Raw genomic sequence first — 26861 nt, 5'->3', positions numbered from 1 at the left:
GGAATACTTCATTTTCACACAATGCATTTTGGCTTAGGTTTTGTTAAATAAATAATAACATGATTTTGTAGTTCTTATGAGGTTGTAGTTCCCTAATTTGAAGACTTGTTAACGACCAGATTATTTTTTGATGGTTTCACAATAAGTAAAACCTTAGAGCTTTCTCATAATAACTGGATACTTTAACACTCTTTTTTATTTTTATTTTTTCCAACTAATTGATTTAATGTTCGCTTACATTATAAATGACCAAAAAGCCCTTCCACAGCGGTCGTTCCTCGGTCATTCAAAAGCACTTTTTTCAATTTCCAACATGACTTTTATTTTGATTTTTTTTAACAAACTGGAACACTTTATGCTATGTCACAAAATTACACAGTTAATACACACTAAGGTCAGCATTATTCAGCATGTCTGGTATGTTTTTACAAGCATTGAAACAGTACTGTACATAGCCTCACCACATCCATGATATAACATACAAACTGTCTGGGGAATAGTTACAGTTTCTTTAATATCTCAGTTTTATGCATGGAAAGTAAGCTGATGTAAACGTTTACTTTACATAGTTTACAAATATAAACAAACCTGCGGATACACATGTAAACTCACATTAAGTCGTTAAGGCCAGAGTGCACGGGATGCAATTACTGACACTTGTCATTGGATGCTTAAGAGCTCGCTGCGGCTGATTCTGCAGCGTAAACGCTGTGATGGGTGATGTTTCTCTGTCATTAGCGGCACGCCTCCTCCACGGTCTGCTTCATAAATGTGAATCCCTGCTGGTTGTCAAATCAGACTATTACTTCACTTCTTCTGTCCGGTTATGTTCTCTTGACACCAGCTAAGCATGAAGTCATACTTCAAAACTTTGCTCTCAACAAGTACGTGGTCAAAAAACTTGCATGATGTCATTTCGCCCTACAGTCAGTAATAGTCACTGCAGGTGCACTAGCCTTACAACATCCATTCAAAGTCCAACTTTAACTTCCCCAAACTTTGAAATAGGATAGACTGGCACTCAGGGAAACAGAGCTTATATGCTTCCAGCGTCTCCTTTACGCCTTCACACTGTCGAGACATATCCAAAGTTCAGTCTTCATATTAATAAACAACTCCAGCAGATGTTGGTGACGCAGTCTCGAGTCACCCATCAATGCAATTACTCCAATACATATTATTTTCTTAAAAACACGAATTCATAATTACAATGAATTGGTGCTATAGCGGTTTATGACTAGTGAGAAACCATGGAGCGATTTTCTTTGCAGAGCTACTTCTTGGAAACCCATCATCAAATCAGAGAAGTTTACCCCTCTTAAAAAGCTTCACTATCCTTCTCTTTACCTACACCCCTGCAGCTGCATAATTTCACAAGAAAATGAGCCATAAGAGGAAAAATCATTAACATCAGCAAAAGATATTTCAGGCAGAGAGAATGGCTCAATGTGCTGCTCAATGATCAGAGCAGCCAGCAGGCTTTACAGCCTCCTGTGTCCGTCTCTATCGCTGCATCTCGCTCTCGCAGCATCTACAGTGCATGATGGTGAAGGCGCACTAAAAACACATCTCCTAAGGATAAAAGAAGTGAGAGGGTATGACAGCAGTAAATTGGCTTTTTCCTCCCCTGAGCCCTACTCTAGACTTCCCCTGCATGCTGAGCAATTTGAATTGTGCTGTAATTGCTTATGTTGCTTTTCTCTCCTCGTCATTTCTACAAAAGAATTTGATCTCATTACTTTTGCCTGTGGTTGAATTCGCAGCCACTCACTGCGGTAGGAATAATACTAAGTGGCGTGTTAACAAAAGAAAGGGAGCAGAGTGACTCGGTGCGCCAAACGCAAAGAACTGTATGCGATGCGACAACGCGTTGGTTTTACATTTCATCACTTTTTTAAATGAAGCCATTGCCAAAAGTGTTTCGTTTTTAGTGGTACAAAGCAGATTAAGTGTGGTGCGGCTCCCTATTAGCTCGTTGTGAAGTGGATTATCTTACTCTACCACAGTACGAAGGAGGGAGAGGAAGAGCCGAAGGGGCAGCAGAGAAACGGATGCGACATGGGTCATGAAAAAGAAATCAAAAGCCATGCTCATGCCTGGTTGCAGTGGAGTAGACTGGTTATGGTTTTTGGGAGCAAGTAAAGTGAATGTGGCCTTGGGCAATGTGCTTCTTGGTAAAAGAGGGGTTTCAGTGTGAAGCAAGCTCTAGATGGAGCATTTGCCCAGAGAAAACCTCTCAATTCACCCATGCTCTCATGTATCTGCTCGTGCTGTTGCCTTCCTTTCATTTGAGACAACTTGAGCACAGACAACATGGATACAGCGGGGCTACAGATATCTTTTAACATCTGAGGAGGCTCAAGAGGAAAAAACAGATAGAAAAAAATGCTGGGATACAAAACTAGAAAAAAGGAAAGAAAAAGTGTTATGAGTATTTACATTTCTTCTTGATGACAGTCCTCTGAGGTCCATTCTGAGTGCTGAGATGGATTTGACAGCAGTAGCGAGTGTAAAATGTAAGTGGAGAATGAGATGGAGGCTTCAGTAGCTCCAACACTTCCAGTCTATGATGAGCGCAGGCAGCAGCAGTAATGGATACACGGGCACTGCTTGGTTAGCTGCTCCCCGCTGGCTCCCTCTAGCACCCGATTCTGTGTCAGAGTCCTTGTCGGAATACGGCGGAATGACGTTGAATTCTTCGCTCGCCTCTTCCTCCTGCTCCTCTTCTTCGCTGTCCTCCATCTGCGGGAAGCACAGGAAGAGCGATTCTTTCAATTAACATGTGTGCTGGAGCATGGAGGAGAGGTCAGGAAGAGAAAGTCTACATTAACCCAGAATCTAAAGCACATGTAAAAATATCCTAAAGGCAAAAAACCTGGAAGCTAAGACATGACTTTTAGGTTAACAAAAGACAGAAAGTACATTTTGTTTGTGCAACTTGAAACTATCTATCTATATGTGTATATATAGATGTGTGTTTTTGTTGTCAGTTCTCAATGGTATTTGTACACTATTTTAAATTTTAAAAAAAGGTCAACCCCCAGGACGGGACCTATAGGATGTCAGAGAAGTGAAACGGGCAGGGCAACAGATACACAGTTATAGGAGGAGCTGAGAAGAGAGAACCACAGACAGGAATGAAAATTAGCAACTAGGAAGCCACGGTGAGGGAACGGCCACTGGTGAGCCACTGTCGCCCTGAGCATAGTGAGTGCTTAAGAGGTAGAACGAGGTCAAAAATGGAAGAAGCAACAAAAAAATCTGCAGTAAGCGACTTGATCATTGTAGCAATCACCTCAGAGCAATCACCTCCCCCAGAGTGGAGACCCATGCCAAAGGACTAACAAGTGCTGCACTAGCTTCCAAAACAACTTCCTTTGCTGTAGCCGGGGAAACTTTTCTTCTTCTGTGGTTGCAAATACTGTTTTATGATTTGGAGTTTTTATATCTACTGAATTGCCTGACAGCTTTATTCTGCTCACCATTTGATTTGGTAAGATTTTATATTTTTATGTCCTGTATTTCCATATTTTTGCTATTACATCCATGAGCTTGAAGTAAATTTGAATGTTTTATCTTTTTTATCGTTAATGTTTTTGGGATGATCCATTTTTTATTGTGAATAAATGATTTTTATCTACTCTTTAAGCTACCACTCTCTTGTCTGCTCCAGTCAGTATCAAAAGAAAAAAGGAGATGTGTGGTGCTGATCTGTGGATCCTTACTGAAACCTAATAATAGTTAGAGTACAACTGTTGACAGTTTTCAGTTTGCTGCAATAGAAAAATGGAACACACCAAGACCATCAGACCATAAAAGTAAACTTTAACTTCTACTTTTGCTAATAGGAAGTTGGGAAAATTGCAGTTGTAATATATTTGTCCTTCACATGACGTAAAATGTGCAAGTGTATGGTTCACTGTCTCTCTGTGTTCGCACTGTCCAAGGTAAGTCCTGCCTTTTCCACTATAGCAAGACAGGGCTGTCAGCATATATAAAGATTGGCAGGTGTAGGCTGAATATAATTACTGGTTGAACCGCTGTTTTTATACAAAAACCAAATTCTGTTTTCATCCATATTTTTCAAAGGTTTGTGCAAGTAAATCTTTCCATGTTTGTCATTGGCTGATTGGTCACATGCTGTTAACACTGCCTCTCATTGCTAAATTAGGAAACTGCAGATTGCCTCACTGAGTTAACAAACACCTTCGTGTGACTGCTTAGCCTGATTGTCGATGTTGGAGTTAAACCAGAGGAGGAAAAGATATTTGGGGTATGCAAAAGAACTGACCTTTGCCCTCTTTTGCCTTTCAGCCCCTCCCCACAGCGAGGGAGTCTACACACAGAGTCGAATCTGTAAAGATGATCATTGCTGATACATAGCATATAGCATGTATATAAGGTGCGCTACAACCTGTAAGGCTTTCTACTCAAATTCTATGACCTAAAGTACAAATAGGCAGTTAAACTACGATGAAGCACATAACCCAGCTGTCCTTGACAGATTAGTAACACTCCAAAAATTACAATTTAAATGTAAAAATGAGGATCATAAGAACCCAAGACTTCTAGTAAGCCTGGTCCATTATTAATATTAATGAAATTCTATAAAATCACATTTAGGAGTCCCACCAGTAATCTCCAATTTGTCGTGCAAAAGATTTAAAAAGTCAAAAGCAGCACTTCTCTGAGGTAAATGTGCACATTTTGCCCAACACTTGGGATGAGGGATCTTGCTATTTAGGCTTTTCCAATGTCTTCTGTTTCCTCATGTAATCTGTTTTTGACTGTATTTGTATTTCAGGTCCCCGGGGAGCTATATCAGCTCTGCCCAGGCTTTTGTTTCATCATTTCATTGAAGATAGTTCTTTAAAAGTCTGGCTGTATGTTTGGGGTCGTTGCCTTATGCCGCAGGAAAATTTGGGACAAATGAGATGTCACACCATGGAACTATGTGATGGATAAGAATATAAAACGTGAAAATGAAAATTTACACAGTCAGGACAAGTCAGCAGGCAGAAAACTCCCACATTAGCTCAGTATTAGTACATAAATGTATGCTGGGCTTTCTCTGGTCTATGCTTTTGATGTGAAGCAGCGTACAGAAGCAGTGGTTTTCACTTTTTGACCATAGAGCAACATCTACTGATGACCTGGGTGTGATCTTTTTTCAGTAAAATATTAGGTTATTCACAAAATGTTGCTCTCTGTGGATTGTTTAAAGCTATCTGTACAAATAAGAAAGAAGCAGAGCTTAATATTAATAACCCAGATAACATTTTACACAACTTCTCCTTCAAGAGTTCACATTCAACAATCTCTCACTGCTGTATGACTTTCTGTGCTATATATTTTTCCTTTGAGAAAGCCCTGAGTTACAGCGAAGCCTCCATTCAAACACAGCCACAGAGGGTTGTGAGGGCACACTGAATGGAAAGAGACTGAGTCCTCACCTCGGATCCTTACTTTAGTTTGGGTTTTACTTTTGGTCTTGGCATTTCACTGCATTAAAAGTACGGAAGGAAACTTGTAGCACAGTCATCTATCCATTTTTTCATTCAGGTTTTCTCAAATCAGTGCATCGATAAAAGCATCAAAGGAGATGTGGAGTGATGCTGCAGAGTTTCACTTTGGTGTATCCACGAGAATTCATAATCTGACCTTTTTCAGTGAAACTCCAGAAATGAACTGTGCATCTCGATGTCTTCTAAATCTACTAGCGGCGGAGTTTCTGTGCTACGAGGGTGGGTGGCTTGGGATAGGAGGAAAAGAAAATGAGGAATTAGAAGGATTAAACTAGTGAGAGAATGGAGACTATGAAGCAGATGGGTGTGCATACATGAATATTAAAAGTAAGGGCTGAGTCTGCTGCTGCAAACACCTACGGCTAATCCTAGGCCACAATGAGAGGTGTGGATAGGAGAGAGAGGGAGGGAAGTAATCTGAGTTTATACAAGGAGCTCCGGAGCCCGGCACACTGCGATAGTCCCACTTAGGTGTTATCACCTGATACACAGGCGACTGCCTCTTTAGCTGAACTGGTACCACCAGCATATGGCGCAGAGAGCACAGACAACTTACACTGTCGAATTCAGGAAGAGTGTTAATACTGACGTGGACCTTCTCCTGGTAGACGTGTGGGGAGGGCTGAGAAGTTGGCATGGGAGAGTTTTCCACAGGAGGAGGTGCGGAGATTCCCATGGAGCTGATGGCACTGCCTAAAAACAAAAGCAGCAGGGGAAATCTTCTTTAGCTTCACATCATTATTCATCCCTGAAGCATCACCCAAAAAAATTTCTGTGACTTTTCTAAGCATAGTTAGAGCCATTAGCTCTGAAAACACTGTGCAAAACTGTGCATGAGATATGAGCCTCTCTTTTTTGCTTTTTGTTTTTGTGGCACGGTAGTGCACCGTTTAGCACATTCACCTCAAATCATGAAGGTTCTGTTTTCAAACCTGCTACTCTGAGACCTCTACGTGTAAAGTTCTACCTGTGGCTACTTGAACTTTCTCTGCGTGCTTCAGCCTCTTCCATCAGCCATCGGATGGATTGCTGTGAAATTGGTACATATACCCACATATCCCTTGGCATGAGTTCTGATAACTGAAATTTCCTGACTTTTCATTTAATGCCACCTTTAAGTCAAAACCTTGTACAATATTTCTGTTGGCTCCCTACATATAAAATGGGATGAAAATAATCTAATTTCACATCTCTTCTACACATTCCAAATGTTATTTTAGCTAAATCCCACAGAGAACCTCCTGGCTGCCAAAGACAAGAAAATATCTGCTTTGGTGTGAACAATTATTCCAGAAATTAGCTGGGTCCATGCCACATGTTACCAAGCAGTTCTGATAAATGGTAAATGGCCTGTATTTGTATAGCGCTTTACATATCCAGTCATCCACCCATTCACACACTGATAGTTGAAGGACAGTAAATAAAATACTAAAATATTCAAATTAATATTGCAACTGTTTGTATTTGTGGTGAAGTCATTAGTGGTTGTACAAATACTTGTACGTATATGTAAGTATATTCATGTGAAAGAAGGTTTTCACAGGACTGCATGGTATCCTGTGATCCAGGTTGTAGGGATAACTGTAGCAGTAGTAACTTAAAGTAATTGTTTTCTGTATGACTTTGTCAGTCTCTCTTTTTAAAAAAGCGGCTTCCTGCTGGTAACCCCTCCAAACAAGCCACACTCGTTCAGGCTTTCTAATAGTGCTGTCATGAACTTTAACATTTAGTATGAGCCCCGTAGAGTAAAAGATGTAGCTCTTTGATTTTGTGCAGTTTCTGTGAGCGCTGCACAGTCTGACCTTCGGGTGAATTTATTGGATGTCCACTCCTGGGAAGATAAACACACACCTGAATGCAAACCACCAAAACCTTTTTTAGAGGTGCTCACATGTGCTGATGAGGAATTAATCAAGATTAGCAACACCCAGGTGCTACTTATCCTGTTAATTCCTATGGAGAAAATGATAGTGTAGTTCGTTTTTCACAGTAATACATAGAGTGCTAAGAAAACTTTCTTTTTCACATGACTCCAGTTATTGCTTAAACACTTTTAAGTCATTTCTTATGCTGCTTTTTGCACTAAAAATATTACCGGTGTAATGTTTTAAATTTATATTTATATAAACATGAATATTTTTTGCTGTGGGATATTCTAGCTTCAACCTGTCAGACATTGGCTACAGGGTGGGATATATAAAATGCACATCCTTGAAACTAGTCATTGCAATATTTGGTATATGCTGCATTTGGTTTCTTTCTTTTGCGTGTTCACTCAGCTACTTTTATCTTAAGCCCAAATAATTGGATGCAGGTGACCAATGACTGCTGTGTATACTAGACATGTATTGACTGATTCTTGGCTGGACAGCACTTAATGTTTGATCATATTTTACTTAAGAGAACGTGTCTGGCCTCTAACAATTATTCTTGCTCTCTTATTAGAGTACAGTACATCAGTAAAAATTGTTTCTACTGTATTGTACTGCAATTTTTTTAATTTTTTTTTACTTTTTACAGTTTTCTTTATACTTACACAGCAGCAAAATGAGATACTACCCTTCCAGCCATTCTGATTTGGCAACAGTTCAACAAGAAGCCACATTATATTTATCAGATTTAGTGAAAGGATTTATTGACTCCACAAAGCTTGGAAATCAGATTCACATTTGGCAGCCAGCCACACACCAGGGATGATGTCTCTTGCCACTGATTTATTTATAAGAAAACATTATGGTTCAATGGTTTGCCATTTCAATCATCAATTATGACCCACCTAATTTGAATTCTGTGTTCATGCACATTTAAAATGCTCACTTAGATCAGCATGCCTACATTCGTTTAAATAATACTCTAAAAAGTAACATTTCCTCGGTCATTATGCTGACACAGGGTGATTTGTCAGATACAAGATACTTAGCGTAAAGATGAGCAGTGTGTTTAAATTTTGATTTGTAAGATGCATCAGCTACTTGTGCTTCCATTTAAATTTACAAGAACTCCTTCAAATAACACAAAATGTAGAAAAAAATACTATTAAAAATAAAATCAACATATATTACCAAATCCTCAAATGTGAATGTCAATAAGCGTACAGTAAATGATCAAAAAGGTACACTGTTTCTTCAAGTTGTGTTTTTACAGTCTCCTTAGTTAAGTTTAAACTTCCTGAAACTGAAACTTTGAAACACACCTGACTCTCTGAATGTTCATGCACACTTTTATTTTCTCAGAATGACCAGGACATACTCATGCCACAGCTTTGTTTAGCCTATTCCTGATGGCTGTGAAATGATAATGACACGATGCTTCCATAAGGAGTTGTAGTTGCATAAATACAAACAAAATATGGGTCATTGTAGCCCATTGCAAGGTGGTTGCTAGGCAACATCATGACACTATAATACATAAATGTATAATTCAGTTTTTACAGATATATACAAATGTTATTGTGAAATTAAAATGACAGGATGCTTGCATAAGGTGTTATAGGTGCATAAATGCTAAAAACAGGTCCTTTTAGACCTTTGCTAGCTGGTTACCAGGCAACCTCATGGTGTTACAATATATAATACATAACTGATGTTTTGTGGATATAAATGAAATGTCACTGCTGTGAAGTTAAAATGACATAATGCTTGCATAAGGTGTTATAGGTGTATAAATGCTAAAAACAATATTTTCTTAGCATAGACAGCAATACCCTGTTGCTAGGCGGTTGTCTTGCAACCTCATGGTGTCACAATATATATTACATAACTGAATTTTTGTGGATATAAATGAGATGTTAAAGTTAAAATGACATGAAGCTTACATAAGGTGTTATAGGTGCATAAATGTTAAATACAGGTCATTTTGGGCAGTTGCTAGGTGGTTTTTAGCATGGTGTCATAATATATAATAATTTAAGTTTTGTGGATTTGAATTAGTTATTGCTGTCATAAAGTAAAAATGATGTAATGCTTTTATAAATTTTTATAAATGCATAAATACTAAACACAAGTCATTTTAGCCCATTTCTAGCTGGTTGCTAGATAACATGATGACATCATAATTTCTGAGATAGATAAGAACCTTAAGGTGCCTAAGAGGTTCCTGTGCGCCACGTTTGGACGCTTAACTCCTGATCATGTAGGAGGAGTGGGCAGAGAAAGACAGAGACACAGAGACGGAGATTTTGTGTACTAGAGGAAAATCCCAGATCTTAAATTTTATTTGTCTTGAACTGTTTGGTTCTCACAAACTGTTGTGAGTACTGCTTTTGTTAGAACATTTCTGGTATCAATTTTTTTCCTTTGGATAAAAAGCTGTAAAACTGTGCTGTGCTGCCTTCCCTTCCCAGCCTTATTACATCGTACTCACGCAGACAAATATTGTTGGTGAACATCTGCAGGATGCGCTGACAGCCCTGCCATTCATTCCCACTGCCTTCGCATGTGCACCACTGGGACACCTCTGTACTGCTGTTGCTCACGTAGTTGGGAGTCATGATGGTTCCTGGTTATAGAAAGAAGACCAAAGTTATACTGCAGGCACAACTTTATAAACTTTTAAAATCATATTTCCTTCAGACCAAGAATTTTATTTTCAGCACACACCTCTATGAAAGGTAAGACACAGACTACTAACGGTATTAGATGCCCTGCAGGTATGGTGTCACCAGGTTCCCAGCTCTAGATATTGATAATTTCAGGTACACAAAATTACATTTTGAGTGTGAGGAATGAGTGAAAATAATATTTCCCACATTATTTTGGTGAACTGCTGGAAACACTGTTTTTGAATCTGCTGCCGCTGTTATAAGTGATGCTATAAAGAGTAGCAGCTAAGGACCATTTGTGAACCCCTGTAGATTTATTTTGCATAATGAAAATTACACATACCGAATATCGCTGCTAAACACCTATTGGAGGAAGTTCTGTTTGTCAGATTCTGTCTGGGTTTTTTTTCTGAGCTATACACTCTTTCAGCCTCTTCCACCTCTTTAATTTGTTTTCCTCCGTCTCACCTATGAGTCCAGCATAAGCCTTCAGGCACATGGTTCTGCGTTCTCGCATACAGCCAGAGGCAGAGAGAGGGGAGGGCTGGCAGTTATGCTGGAAATCAGCAAAGCGGGATCTGAAACACAAACGCGCACACATACACACACACAAGAAGAGAAAACAGTTTTTCATGTGTCAGCACAGAGAAACAGAGTGTGCATTTTAAAAGTGTTTTGACAATTTCATTTCGGGATTCAGGGTTGTGCTGAATGGAAACAACAAAAGCAACACAAACAACGACATAGTATAGGAGCTCAACCCACTAGAGAAAGGGATACATGAAAACTGCCTGGTACTTTAGTAAAGCTTCAAAAAAATGTAGCTTTCTAGCACTCTGACGCCACCTTCTTTTCTGCAAAAATGCACACACTGTTATTGTCAGTGCTGACAGATAATTTGAAAGGTGTGCAAACCATACATTTTGCAGGTAGATGATGTCTTTTAGGTTTGCAATCAACCCTTTCCACAATGGAGGTGCAGCCCATATGCCGTGTGCATTACTGAAACATAACCCGCTGCTTGTTTCTAGAATGCTGCATAGGTTAGCACGCTAGACAAAGAGACTGCTTGATGCTACCGCAATTAAAAGTAATGAAGCATTGTTGTGCTTCATTACTTTTGTATAAAAATCTGAGTGAGTCTATTGACTCACTGATTTAAAGCTGGAGTTCAATTTAAAACTTTTGCTGATGACAACTTCTTGAGTTCAAAATTCCCACGACTCTCTCTTATGCACTTTGTGCTGTTTGGCCTTGCAGTTGTTCTTTTACAGCTTTCATTCATTCATATAAAAAGTATCGCCAGGCTAATGAAGTTAATGTATTAAATGTGCACAGATACAGTCATTTGCAGCTGCATCATTCAAAGCTTTTATCAATAATCAACAGCAGATCTATAACACTGTACATTAAATGATGTGAGGTGTGTTTTGGTGCCGTTTCCACACTCTGCAGTATAGTAACACATGTCAGCAGGAATGAAACAGGAGAACCTCCGTCGGCGTAACTTTGTGCTGAACATTGGGGGGGTCAAGATCTCGGTCTAAATAAATAAATAAATCTGGGTAAATTCCCATATGATTAAACATGCAGCTATTTTGCTGGTAATAACTGAAATGAGTAAAGGAAATCAACAGCCTATTTATGCAAGATAATTCATAATTTTATTGGGGGGGTTATATTGGTTGGGTCTGATTATTGGGGGGGTCATTACCCCCCCTAACCCCCCTGAAAATTATGCCCCTGAGAACCTCATATCTCTTTGTTCCTCATAATGCTGTATATTGAAAGTGTTAGTGTTGCGTCACCGTCTACTAAGTCTCAAGTAGTTTACTCTATGGACACTTTGTTAGGTACACCTTGCTAGTATTCGGTAGTACCCCCCTTTTCGTCTTCACTGCTGCCTTAATCTTTCATGGCACAGATTCAACAAGGTGCTGGAAGCTTTCCTCAGAGATTTTGGTCCATATTGGCATGAAAGCGTCACACAGTTGCTGCAGATTTGTCAGCTGCGCATCCATGATTTGACTCTTCTGTTCCACCACGGATGGGTCATATAAATACAGTGATGTCATGTTCAAGAAACCAGTTTGAGAACTGAATCAGTTTGAACTGTTGATATAAGTCATGATAGAATCATGCTTTTATTCTGTTAATGTCATGTGAATTTTGCAGCACTGAGACTCATCAGAGCATGCAACATTTTTTCTCTGAGCTGCTTCCGTGTGAATGGCTGATTACATCCTCGTGTTTACAAGCAGGTGAACAAGTGGACCTAACAATGCGTCTGGTGAGTGTTGTTATATCCATTTAAGAACAATAAGTAGACAGCGCTTGAACAAAAACTGCCCTCACAAATCATCCTGATGAGCAGCGATGTAGCTTTGAATTCTGAGTCACTGGAAGTAAACTGGTCCAATCTTTTGCTCCCACTTCTGTATCTGTAAAAAGCTTCCTCAGTGGTTATGGCCCCACAGGACCTGTCACCTGCTTATATTTCCCTACGAGCAGACAAGAAAGGATACGGTACATTCAAGGCGTAAAATATTTATATTCCGAGACTTTAATCTTTGAGTTACAATGCAACAATGTGCTGAAAACCCACAGGTCCTGGCATTAATATGGATGTAACATTCATATCTACCACCTGCCTGAGCACCGTTGCAGACCAAGCACCCCCATGCCAATACCACTCTCTGTTGGCAGCATGACAATATTCCCCAAAAACCACAAAAACTGCTCAGGAAAATCCCAGAATAATACAAAGAGCTGAAATCAACAGCACAGCCTCCAAACCTCCCACATTCAAATTCAAACAAGCATCGAAATTGGGATCTAAAGATGCACCGCATCAAGTCTTACCACAGGCCAGAACAGGACTCAAAGGCACCACGGGACACTTCAAAATATCTTGTGTCCATGCACCAACAGGTCAGAGCTTATTTAGTGGCACAAGTGGACATGGACAACATTAGCTTTTAATTCCACTTTAAGTCCAAAAGCAAGGGTCGTGCAGTGGGTCTGGTATGTTCAGGACATCTTGGATTGTATCATCTGAATGACATGCTAAATCACATCTGGGAAAAGCAGACCTGGTGGATGAATTTTGTCAATCAAAAAAGCATTTACAGCTTCCATTCACTTTACATTTAGTTACATTTATTCCCCTCACTAGTAATCCGGGGGGTGTATCTCATACATATCACCCTTGAAGGACTGCATGTTTGTGCTTTAGGGGAGAGATTATTTAATTAACTCATTCATCAGTGAAGGGGAAATTTTATTTGCAGCAGTTCTGTTGATACTAACAAAATGGGAGATGCTCATCAGAATGCAGCTCACTGGTGCCACTAGTGTTTAAAAAGACAGCACCGTGTGTTTGATGTATCCATGTTTGAGGACTGTGTCGAATCATTACTTTGTGGTTAACTTTGCAAATATTTCTGACTCATTTTTCAATGCTTTTTCTGTTCTGTGTCCATACGACGAGCCCTTAATGTTCTGCATCAGTCTACTCAAACAGCCATCTTACCTACACAGCTCATCTTTGGAGCAGTAGTTCTGAAGGCTGAGGCAGTTGGGCTTGCCCGCCCTCTCCTCCCCTCTCACATTCTCCTCATAAGAGCATGACGGGACGATGGTTTTCCTCCGGCGCTCCCCACACAGTGTGTCAGAGCAGGGACAGAAGAGCAAAGCGAAGCTGTACTCCTCTGGCACGCGCTCCAGGAAGCGCCGCAGGGCTTTGTGGCATTTCTGGCGGTTACAGCTGTTGTCAGAGACTGTTGCTCGCTTGGTGCAGGCTACAACATATTCTGACCGCAGAGAGCCACATTTCTCGTACAGGCCACAGTCCTGTGCCGCCTTCAAGCACTGGTTTTGACCATCCATAGTATTAGAGGAAGCTGGGGGGAGGGATTTGGGAGGAAAACAGAGCAATGTATACCCAGGAAAATCAAAAATGGCATCTAAATCTAATTTTGGGAGCAAAATCACAAAAACGTTCATCTCTACCTGACATGATGGAGGCCATACGCGACATCTCGATGTTTCTCACCAGGTTTAACTTCAGTTCTTCATATGGAGACACTTCATACTCATCATATGCTAAAAAGGCAGAACAAAGACCACATCTATGACCCAGCTGAGAATTCAGCACATACAGACATTAAATGCAAGCATCAAACCCACCTGCGAATCTCACAGTCCAGTAGACCTTGAGGCAGTGCTCTTCCCTACGAGAGCCACGCTGACACTTGCAAACTTGGAGGGGGCGATAGCGCTGCAAGGAGTTCTGGGCCTCCAGGCACTCCAACCGCGCGTCTGCCCTGAGGGGCGCCACAGCTTCCTCGGCCGCGCAGTACTCCAGCAATCGATAGATGGCCATGCAGGACTGCTCCTGGATGCATCCCTGCTCGGCCACCAAACAGTCTACGGATGCAGATACTGTCACGCTACCTGCAAGAAAGGTTAATGTCGTAAGTGGTGAAAGCTGCATGTTGCCAACATTACTGGGTTTATTGTCCCACCATCCAGTACTAAATAGGCTTTAATTAAGGCAGCAGAGCCAGGTGAGTGCACTCCATAGGCACTCAGCAGGTTATGATAATATCCAAAAAGGAAGATAAAATTGAAACTACACAAGAGCAATAGAGCAAAACCTCAGATCTAATCAAAGAGACTAAGGAGAATAATTTACCAACACTACAGGAGTATGTTATGGCTATAATCATTTTCAAATTATTTCCTCGTCTTCCCAGTGGGCATCGTAGTTGAATTTTCTTCTTCTGGTTTCTTTTTTTCCCCACACAACTTAAAAGTAAATCTTTGACTTTTTTATCAGTTTATTGTTCAGCACAATATTTGCACCAGTGGGAGTTACAGCATGTCCTCTTAAGCTGTTTAGTATGCTTCACCTCAAATTGTAATACGATGGAGCTCATATACTATGAGTTAGCTTCATCTCTCTTAAGAGTTAAGCATCTTTGCTTTAAGTGAGCAAAGATGAGAACTTAGCCAAATCTTTAGTAACCACTTCTGTTAGTCATATATTTCCTCAGCTTCTACATTCCCAACAACACCAAAAGGATTTTGCTCTCTAAATTAACATTGCCATACTGTTTGATTAAACTACTTAGTGGAGGATCCTACTGATGTTTTTGATGATTCATCCTATTAACTACCTCTTCATACACCCATGATGTATCCCATTAAACGCAACATTACTACTGCTGACAACTTTCCGAAGCGTAATTTCAAGATTGATTCCCCACCTTGGTTTCTGATTTCGCCGGATGTTCACACAGTTAAAGTTTTGTCTCTTTTATTTTGGGGGTCAAATCAATGTTATTGTCCGTTTAGAAATCTGTCCACACTTTTCTGTTCAAGTGCTTCTTTGAGGGTTTGGGAGTCAGCTTCCTAACTGCATTGCATTCAGACACTAGGAAGAAACTCTAAAAGACAACCGGGCATGTGGTGAGAAAAAAAAATCTGCTAGTTTCCTGGATCAGAAGGGATGCCATTCAACAGCCAGCCCTCAAGTCTTGGATGCGTTTTTGCTCTGCAAATACTTGAACCACCACCAAGAGAGTATTTCCGGAATTGGCCCCTCCTATGTGACAGTAATTGGCCAAAAAGTGAAAGTAGCTTTCTATAAACAAGCATGCATAGAAATATCATTAAAAAAAAGTTTATGAGAGGCAGTGAAAGCAGTGTAAAAATGTATAAGTTTAAATTACATAAAAGATTATACAAACCTGACTATCATCCTCTTACATGTGTCACACTGGTATTTATTAGGCTATGTTCAGATATGTGTACTTGTGAATGTCTTGCGCTGCTGTTGTTATTATTATAAGACACTTAAACAGCTTAGGGCAAATCCTTTTGCAGCAGAGTTCCTTCCATTTGGAACAAGCTTTTACTGATGCCAGACACCGTCTCCACATGTAATGCCAGAGACAAAACCAATTTATTCAGCACTATGCAGCACGTCACTTCCAGTTTTACCTTCACACTGAGACTCAATCTGGATATCACACTCAGACACTGAGTGAATTGAAACATCCACTATCAGGATATTCCCCCAGCTTATGTGCGCATTCATACAGCTGCTCCTGCAAAACATGCTACTTAAGGACGCTAAAGATTTGCATCAGCTGTATATGTATTTGTAGAAACATGCTGAATATCACCAACCACATTTCCTCTACATGTCAGAACAAAAAACACGTGGCTCCATTGTGATTAGGCATGAAGCATATTTTGATTGGCAATGTTCTGCCTCGAATGACTGCGAGTGATAAACTACAAATCATTTCATAATGCTGATTGCTGCTCAGTAAAAAAAAAAACACAATGCAGGAAGGCCAGAGGCAGGCCGAGTGAGGCGAGAGAGAGTAAAAACATTTGTTTAAAAAAAAGAAAAGAAAAAGCAGTCTTCAAAAAAATGTATCTGAAGGAGCATTTCAGGAAATTAATTTTCTCAAATGTGACACATTATTGTCCCCACAAATTACACTTGATATACAGTCATTCGAGACTTATAAGGAAAATAGCTTGGATAGGCAATATGCACTCACTTTTCCCACTTTAGCTCATTAATTTTCTATATCCTGTCACTTTGTAAGTGCATGTAATGAATAGGCTGGCAGATATATAAAACTGGGTTGCACATAGAGTAAATCATCATGTTTAAAACTTAATGCATGCCTGCTAACAAATATCTGTACCCATTTCATACACACGTATACTTGTGATTCAGTACATTAACATTTACATCACATAAGCTCGTATGCAAACACACGCGGCATTGTGTTAGATTGGTCACACACTACGATTAAGCTCCTGCTGACTGGCGGCCCAAAGCGCGGCTGCAATCCAATTCTGCTGCTGCATGTTTTGCAATCTCAGGCGCCACATGAGGTCCACGTCTCACTTTGGCATGAGACATATCATAAACAGAAGCTATGCTTCATCGCCACAGCAGGAAAACTTCCAAAGCGACTGCTGGGACTCCATAGGGTGAGGTGGGGGTGGTGGATAGTAACACACAGGCCAATCAGTCATATTCACGGTTACAGCAAAGGTGATGATTACCTGTCTATCTGTGTATCGTGACGTCTCGATAATCCTACCAAAGTATTACATCCCAGCACTTTTAGCTGCAATTTTAGCAGGCTTTGTATAATCTCCAGTTTATTCATTATTCTTTCTCAGTGTTTGCTCCTTCAGGCTTACATTCGATAAAGACAGACTATCAGCAGTTTTACTTTGTGAGAACCTTTCATGGTGTAAGCTCACACATGCGCATACCAACACACATATACATCAGAGATAACAAAAACCTCTATGGAGTCCAGACCAGCTCTTTTATGCCTCGTCCAGCGTGCAGGTCAGAAGTTCATTTTTAGCATTATTTAACGCTATGCTGATAAAGAAGCACTAGGCTCACATTATGGGGGGTTTTTTTGGGACGACAAATTGCTACAGTAAACTTCTGCATTAAGGGAATTGTTGGTGTAAGCACGGGGTTTATGTTTTTCAGGAAAAAAGAAAAATAGAAAGAAAAGTAAGCGGGAGATTAATTACTGCGATATGGGAGCCATAATGCACTCTATTGATTTCTCACTGGGCTGATTAATAGAATTTGTGAGCTGATGAAGGTTGAAGCCATAAACGTCAAACCATACACCACATACCGACATTCACAGAGGGACCAACTGGGTTGGCAATTTTCTCTTCCGTCCTTTCAAACACATGGGATGGGCTGTAGAGCGTCCAGATTGTTGGGCAGTAATTTGACTTGAGAGGAGACCGTGGCGGGAGAGTGCGACTCTGATGTGAAATCTGCTCAGAGATTGTGACAGAAGGGACTTCTTGGAAGGAAGTCACAGACTCAAGGAGCAAATGGAAGCACAGCAACAAGATGGAGAAAAAGGAGAAACACGCTCACGGCTGCCACAAAGTGTTACTACGTGCACTCATTCACAAGCACACCAGTGGGATTCCTGTCTGACCTGTTCATGCATTTCTGCGTGCACGTAAAAGATTTTACTTGTTGTAACTAGAATTGTTGACAATCAGCAGCTACAGTTTTGTGTCAGGGAAAGTAGAGCTATAATTAAAATGCACTTATTCCACCATAAAAACACAAACACTTACTGCTCTTCTTGACCTTCTAGTGAGTACATTAAATAAATATAGATTAGGATTGGACTTTAAACAAACAAAAAAATAGCAGCTTGAAGATGTCAGCTTGTGTTTAGGTAATTATTAGTAGCAGTTAAACCACATATTCAACCGTGGTTTTATAGCTGCAATGACAACGATGAGGCTAATGTTCAATATCTCTATAGCCCTGTTTTGTTCATTAGCGGCACATTAAAAGGACGACAGTGTTGGCATGCTAGGGCTGACCCACAACCATGCTGGGATATTGTATTTCTATGAAATTAACTCATCAACTGACCACAAGACGCCATGCTAAAAACAAAACAAAACATGGGACTAATAAATGGGAGCGGATACCCCGCAGAACATTATGCTCAAATCATGATGTGTAATTTGAACACTGTTCCCTGTGCAGTGTGGTCAGAGCTGCTTCCTCAGGAAGGACACAGATGGTTGATCAGTGCTGATTAAGGCTTCAGTGGCTCCTTATTGACACAATCGTTTCCACTGAGAATTATGCAAATTCAAACAATCGGCTCAGCCTCCTCTAACATTAAGCCTTCTTTTAACATTAAACATATGCTTAACAGTTTGCACATATTCTCTTTGTTACGAGCAAAGTTTCGCTACTGCCCTGGGCAGCCTCGGTCGAGCAGTTCCTCTTAAAGAAATGGCAAAAGTTGGTTTTCTTTGTCTGTAATGGAAAGCTGACTTATTTAGTATGTGAACTCGTGCTGAGATGACTCTTATTTAACATGCTATTTCAAAGCATATGCATTTCCTTTAGATGTCGCTGGGTATTTGGGACTTATTAGTGCTCAAAGAAAAACATTTCAAAAGAAGCTGAAAACAAAGTTATTATTTATCAAGGAAACACAACAACAACCATACATTAGCCAAGCAACCACAGTACACTGCGTTATCTTTTTCTCCCTCGTCATTGTGCTTACATGCTTTTGTGGCCTCTCTGTTCTGCATTGTAGCTTCTTCCCCTTCAGTCACTTCATGCAGTTCTACCTGCTGCATTTATTTATTCTCTACAACCTATCAAGTCATCAAATTTTTCCACACCTAAAGTGTACAAGCCCCATCTTTTTTCCAGCAGCTCTCACAGCTGTGGCCACATGAGGACAACACTGATTGGTTTAGTAACATGTTACATTGACTTTAAAAAAAAAAAAAAAGTGCAGTCTTCAAAAAATCTGATCATTTGCCAACTTCTTTTCAAAAAGCTGTTTGTGGAACAACTCTTCACACCTCCTTAAATAAAAAACACACCTTGTTTAAATTACCTCGCATGTATGGGCAAACACCTCACCTTTCATTTTGCCTCAGTTTGTGCAACATAACAACACTAGTGCTGAAAACTTCCATACGGAGCCACTTGCTTAACCACTTTTGATGTACCAACCCAAAGAAAGACTCCAGGCCTGGGGGGCCCTCAGTACAGTGGGGCAAAAAAGTATTTAGTCAGCCACCGATTGTGCAAGTTCCCCCACTTAAAATGATGACAGAGGTCAGTAATTTGCACCAGAGGTACACTTCAACTGTGAGAGACAGAATGTGAAAAAAAAATCCATGAATTCACATGGTAGGATTTGTAAAGAATTTATTCGTAAATCAGGGTGGAAAATAAGTATTTGGTCACCTCAAACAAGGAAAATCTCTGGCTCTCACAGACCTGTAACGTCTTCTGTAAGAAGCTTTTCTGTCCCCCACTCGTTACCTGTATGAATGGCACCTGTTTGAACTCATCATCTGTATAAAAGACACCTGTCCACAGCCTCAAACAGTCAGACTCCAAACTCCGCCATGGCCAAGACCAAAGAGCTTTCGAAGGACACCAGGAAAAGTATTGTAGACCTGCACCAGACTGGGAAGAGTGAATCTACAATAGGCAAGCAGCTTGGTGTGAAAAAATCAACTGTGGGAGCAATCATCAGAAAATGGAAGACATACAAGACCACTGATAATCTCCCTCGATCTGGGGCTCCACGCAAGATCTCATCCCGTGGGGTCAAAATGATCATGAGAACGGTGAGCAAAGATCCCAGAACCACACGGGGGGACCTGGTGAATGACCTGCAGAGAGCTGGGACCAAAGTAACAAAGGTCACCATCAGTAACACACTACAACGGCAGGGAATCAAATCCCGCAGTGCCAGACGTGTTCCGCTGCTGAAGCCAGTGCATGTCCAGGCCCGTCTGAAGTTTGCCAGAGAGCACATGGATGATACAGCAGAGGATTGGGAGAATGTCATGTGGTCAGATGAAACCAAAGTAGAACTTTTTGGTATAAACTCAACTCGTCGTGTTTGGAGGAAGAAGAATATTGAGTTGCATCCCAAGAACACCATACCTACTGTGAAGCATGGGGGTGGAAACATCATGCTATGGGGCTGTTTTTCTGCCAAGGGGACAGGACGACTGATCCGTGTTAAGGACAGAATGAATGGGGCCATGTATCGTGAGATTTTGAGCCAAAACCTCCTTCCATCAGTGAGAACTTTGAAGATGAAACGAGGCTGGGTCTTCCAACATGACAATGATCCAAAACACACCGCCCGGGCAACAAAGGAGTGGCTCCGTAAGAAGCATTTGAAAGTCCTGGAGTGGCCTAGCCAGTCTCCAGACCTCAACCCCATAGAAAATCTGTGGCGGGAGTTGAAAGTCCGTGTTGCTCGGCGACAGCCCCAAAACATCACTGCTCTCGAGAAGATCTGCATGGAGGAATGGGCCAAAATACCAGCTACTGTGTGTGCAAACCTGGTAAAGACCTATAGTAAACGTTTGACCTCTGTTATTGCCAACAAAGGTTATGTTACAAAGTATTGAGTTGTATTTTTGTTATTGACCAAATACTTATTTTCCACCCTGATTTACGAATAAATTCTTTACAAATCCTACCATGTGAATTCATGGTTTTTTTTTCACATTCTGTCTCTCACAGTTGAAGTGTACCTCTGGTGCAAATTACTGACCTCTGTCATCATTTTAGGTGGGGGGACTTGCACAATCGGTGGCTGACTAAATACTTTTTTGCCCCACTGTAAGTGAGTCAGGAGTAAGCAAAGCAGTATTAGCTGCTCGACAGTGAGTTGTTGAGCAGCAGGTAAAGCTGTCTGAATCCAGAGGCGACAGTTCTGCTGGTGAGGACAAGAATAATCATTTCATGTTCGATATCAACAGCTACCCAGTGCATCTAGTACATGGATAATGTCTCACTTAATGAGCCGTGCCAGCGGATTGTGCAGCCACATCACGCAGGCAGCATCCCTCCGCTGTACACCAGGTAAAACGCATCAGGTGCTGCATCAGCCAGCTAGGGTGTCTGGATCTGTGTGAATATTTCAGGCTTCTGCCTTCTGCTGCCTGATGTAATTCTAAATTCCAACGTGCCAAGACATTTCTTGGCCAGACACACACACGAGCACTGACAGTTTCCATCGGGCTGTGGATTTTTTGTTTGTGCCATCAAGTGTGTGCGAGCGGCAATCAAGATGCAGTGCACACGTGAACAAATTGACTATTACAGCCAGTCATACATAAGTGACACAATTTAACGTTTAAGAAAGTGGGGCTTTTTTATGCTTTTAGCTTGACAGTGAGAAACCAGGTGTCATTCAGACCTACATTTAATTGCTATCCTTGATGTGATCCTTTTAATTAAAATGACTCCTTTAATGCAAAATGTCAAATAGATGCATATTCAGAGGAATTTCATATTTTTTATCTAAGGAATATTCAATGGGCTTCTTGCCAGTTTAATTTTTGTGTGCTGTCGTCCTAAACAAAACAGAATTACAGGCACAGGGAACATCAAGACAATGCCTGAGCATTCAGAGGGGAAGACAAAGAAATGCCTATGGCACGGAGAGAAGGATAAAGAGGCTGAGAATTGGATAAACCTGCGTGCATGAGGTGAAGTCAAATAGCCAAATAGAAACTCCAGGGAGACTAGTCCACCTAAGAAGTGGGTAACTTTACACAGCCTGAAAATAAGCCCTAATAAATTTGTGACAACCGTGTTATGGCTCAATCACATCCACTAAATGAACTACCAAAATAGCAGTGCTCAATCAGCAGTTGCAGCCTCTACTGGGACTTTAGCGATAATCCTCAGGGGCCTGGCAGCAAAGGGTCAAAGTCGGGTTAAATGTCACTCAACAATAGCCAGCTTTCAGTTTATATAGCTGGCAAACATGCAGTGTTTCCACATTCAAAGTGATTGCATGCATTATTTGTGGGCTTTCTTTCCATTGCACTATTCATTTGAGGAAAGAACCGTGGATTCAACAACATATACAAAAAATAACCCAGAGAATGAGAATCAGATCATATCTTTGACCCAACAGATGATAGATTTTAAAGTTAGCTTTTAAAAGTCGGGACTTTTGTTCAAAGGCGTGAAAATTCTTAATCTATACCTATAGATGTTTTTCTCCTCTTCAGTCTTGGTGACAAACCTTTTGAGAAGGCCACTGTCATCATCTTGTTGGCGCTGCCATTGTTGAGGCCACCGAGTTGCACAAAGTCGGATATATTCCAAGGTAAAAATAACATTGCATGAAATGGAATACAGTTCGTAGGGGCCAGACTATTTAAACAGCAAGTCTGGCCAAACAGCCGTTTTGAAACAAAGTAGCTCCACAACAGATTTGACCAAAACGACATTAACACCGAGACCAGATTCTGCACCGATTACACTTTTTTTTTTAATGACGTTGATTAACAAAATTAAAATCCAATAATTTCTCTTGCAATCAGGTATAATGTCAGAAGTGAACACCAGTGCAGACTAATTTGCATGTGTAATGATTCGTATCTCGATTAATTAGCACTTGAAAATAGCTGCTTTTCTTGGTGTGATTCCACCTAAGTGCGTGGCAGGTGGGCTTGAAACACTATGATGTTCTGCGTGTCTGAAGGCTCTGACATTCACGAGAAAGCATTCATCATCTAATGATACAAATCTCTAATTGGCAGCCTCACCTGATGTTATCTGAACATTCCCGGATGCCGAGAAGGATGAACCTCCTGTACTTGGAGCATAATCCAACAATTACACTATTTGCATGCATTTGTGCAGTGAAAAGCAGAGGGTGGGCGGTGGCTGTGTGTCCTGCGGTCTGTGTTACATTAGATCAAGAACAATAGATCAAGATACATGACATGTAAAGAGCCACAAGCTCTGATGTACATGTCACATTTTTCAAAAGAAAGATCAAAATGGATATATCTCTAAACCAGCAACCACAGACCAACAAGCTTTACGCTCCACTGAGATGTCCGACCACATTATTGACTTTAGACAATATAAAGGCACTTGGCAGAAGCTTAATGTGTGTTCACACTGCAAATTCACGGAGCCTGCTGAAATGTCAGATATTGCTGAGAGGTCTCTCTTGAGTTGATCTTCACAAAAGACAATGACTGCTCGTGCTGTGACACTAAATGCTCTCTTTTGTTACTTCTATTAAGTTGTGAATGTCAGATTTAATCCTACAGCAAATTCACTTCCATTGCACATTTTATGAAATAAAGGAAGAAAGGTCTATTGTCTCAGACCTGAACACATCATCCACATGTAATATCTGAACTTCTGCTAGATTTTGTATTATTTCGTGGACCTGTGTAGTTTTATTCTGAAGGCTGTCCCAAAAGTTTCTCTTAAACCTGGAATACAATGCAAGACTATTTATGAACCTGCGTCCAGCCAACGTTTATTCTCCTTCTCATGCGTGGACAAAAAGTCTTTCTCCCTTTATGAATTTCAATATCAAGCCAGCTACCGCTCGGGTCACACAGATGTAGGCAATATACAAAAATAATAACAGAACATCAGCAAAACAAATTTAGCTCGGGTGTCTTCGTGTGTATCTCGGCTTGGGGCTTCATACTCTCTAATATGCTGCTATTCGTTCATACATTTGCATGAAAAACACGCACGCACGTACCCGCACACACATGCACTTTCTTATTAAAGTTGCCGGTACTGTCAGAAAATATCTCTTCCAAAAGATCCCAGCTTTGCATTATACACCGCGATATGGCAGTCTAAACGGGTGATTAAAATCTCACTTCAAAATCAGAAAGGTGATGCTTACCATGAGAGAAAACATTGAGCAGAAGTCCAACGATTATCATCCTGCCCGGTGACATTGGATAGTTAGGGATTAGGAAACTCGCACCCGGCTCACTGCAGCTCAGTGACCCGTCTCCTGCCACATCCAGCCTCCCCTGCCGCTGCGCCCTCACGGACTGACTGACTGAGGCTGATCGGATGGTCTAGCAGCCTATACAAAGTTGGCAAAAACTGAACAGGAGCGATTCAAGTTCTCGCGATTTTTGTTGTTCCATTTATTTTTCGGATCCCGGTTATATTGATCTCTGTCGGACGCCAATTCCAAAATCATTTATCCACAAAAGAAGAAAGAGAGAGAGAAGAAAGTTTCTCTGCAGCTGATCGCGACAAAGCTCCCATCAGTCACACACCGTACCGTAACCTCCCGAGCGCGAGCTGTGTGGCGTTTGCGCTTCTGCTTCCCTGGCAGCTCCACAGTTGTCCAGCCAGAGTTGAGAGCAGACTGAGACTGCACGGTGCAACTCTTGTTAAAGGCGCAATGTGATTGGCCCAATGCAACGAGCGATTGTGGCCAAAGGGACGTGAAAATGTTTCCAGTGGGAGAACAGCTGGGTCCCAGAAGGAAAATATGGGCATCAACTTTATGGACAACGTGCATCTGTTATTGAGGTTACACGGGGGGGAAAAAGTTAGCACCATTACTGTGAATCTACTCAACTCTTCACGTGTTGTGTTTAGTTTTTGATGGTCGGTTGTGTTCAAAGCATAGCTCCAGTGAATGAACATGAATGCTTTCGACCTTGACGCTTATAATAGGCTTTTGTGCCATGCCAGGCTGCATTCAGAGGAAATCTGAGGAAGACGAACCTTTGTTTCCGTTTGGACTATATGTCCACGGTTATAAATCGTTTTGGGTTTTTTGTTTCCTCCACAGCTGCCTTAAATTAAACAGCTCTCATCCTTTCCATCGAGACTGGTCTGCAGTTCAGGCTTTTCCCATTCATATCAGTTTATAGCAGGAGTGGAACTGTGAGATCTTAATTTGTTCCAGTGCTGTGGCTGATCTGTGGGGGGAATGTGGTTATCCACAGAGGAATGAATTCAGAAATACTAAAATAAGACTGCTCACCTGTAACGCTAAGGTGATTTCACTCCCTTGTGTTTGTTATTGCACGATTCCGTCTTTCATTATTTCCTCAACTTCTCTCACTTTCAGTATTTTACAAAGATTTGTAGCATCGTTGAAAAGCTTTCAAGTATAGCATCCACTTTTTTAATAAATTGCTTTCTTCTTCTTCTTTTTACTTTAAGGTGTTTGTTTGTGGTTTCGTGGAGTTCACAAGCCTATATGTTTTTTAAAAAATGCTCCACTCAAAAAACATGATTAAATACACCCACAGCTGCCTCTCAATAAAGGCGAACAAAAGCAATTTGAAATTGCAAAGTGCGTGCAATTGACCTGCTGTCCTCACTGTAATTAAAAGCAGAGGGATTAATGGATTAATTTACACATCCTGTTGAAATGTATTCTCAAGTGGCAGCAAGAAATACAAGTGGACAGTGACTGGCGTTAAAATGCACATGCAGACAAACAAGACCAACCACACAGGGCATTTCATAAGGAACTGTAAATATCAGAGGGCAACGCAAGATTTTGAGAAAAAACTAAACATTTTTCCAGGGTGCTTTTAAATTTTGAATAGGCAAATATTTTCTCACAGCAGTACCAAGGGGGTTCATTTAATACGCTGTTAGCCCTTTCACCTTCAGAAGCTGGTCTGTGGTAGGATTTCTTAGAGATGGCTAGACACTGACTGCTGTACATGGCATGACAGCAGCACCTCCCTGTGGTCAACACTGCGCATGAGCCAAGAAACGTGCAGCTCGCAGATCCAAATGCTCAAATACAGTTAAAAATATATGTTGAGTGTTAGTGATGTTATGGTTTTACATAATAATGTCAAAAAATCAATAAAACAAAGTCAACAAGTATATTATTCGATGATCTGTGGTTTGAAAGAAAGTCAATGGCTTTTATAAATAGTCAGACAAGCAGAAAAGCCATTAAGATAGATAGATAGATAGATAGATAGATAGATAGATAGATAGACACATAAAACTGAGGCCAAGTCTTCTGCCGCCCTCTGGTGTACATATGTGCTTAAGTCTACTAGATAGATTAAATATCTATTTGCAGCATTGTCACAATGGTGACTCACACACACCTAAAGGTGGCTTTCAGAGGGTAGTTGTGGTACCAGCAGTGCAGGTGCAGAAATGAACAAGCATCGAATATCATCCTAGCTGACTCTGCGTAGTACGTGAAGAATTATCTGCAGGCTGGTGCAGTGATTTAACCGTTTAGTGTAAATATGCAGATCAGGGCAAAACTAGAATGCGAAACCTATGTTAATAGAGTCACACGTAACACTGAAAATGAGTACAGGCTGTGCCAGAGTTGTTTCATAACAGGTAATATGCCGTTAATAATTGTAGGGATTACGCATCTTTAAGGTCCTTGATAGATGAACCTCACGGTATG

General features: G+C 40.8%; 1 protein-coding gene across 1 annotated transcript; it reads right to left on the bottom strand.

Moving 5' to 3' along the window:
- Positions 1-217: 217 nt before the first annotated feature.
- Positions 218-24816, bottom strand: LOC146700062 (GDNF family receptor alpha-4-like). The gene is made up of 8 exons (XM_085470097.1): positions 24342-24816; positions 14254-14520; positions 14077-14169; positions 13598-13967; positions 10534-10643; positions 9888-10022; positions 6082-6218; positions 218-2742 (listed from the first exon to the last, which is right to left on the bottom strand). The coding sequence occupies exons 1-8, from the start codon at positions 24394-24396 to the stop codon at positions 2542-2544; spliced, it is 1368 nt and encodes a 455-aa protein (XP_085326223.1). The 5' UTR covers positions 24397-24816; the 3' UTR covers positions 218-2541.
- Positions 24817-26861: the final 2045 nt, after the last annotated feature.

The sequence above is a fragment of the Copadichromis virginalis genome, linkage group LG10, assembly GCF_057382275.1.
Source record: "Copadichromis virginalis isolate Kocher_CV1m ecotype Utaka linkage group LG10, C_Virginalis_male_GT1.1, whole genome shotgun sequence".
In the NCBI taxonomy this organism is placed as follows: domain Eukaryota; kingdom Metazoa; phylum Chordata; class Actinopteri; order Cichliformes; family Cichlidae; genus Copadichromis; species Copadichromis virginalis.
This window is presented reverse-complemented; position numbering and strand designations above follow the sequence as displayed.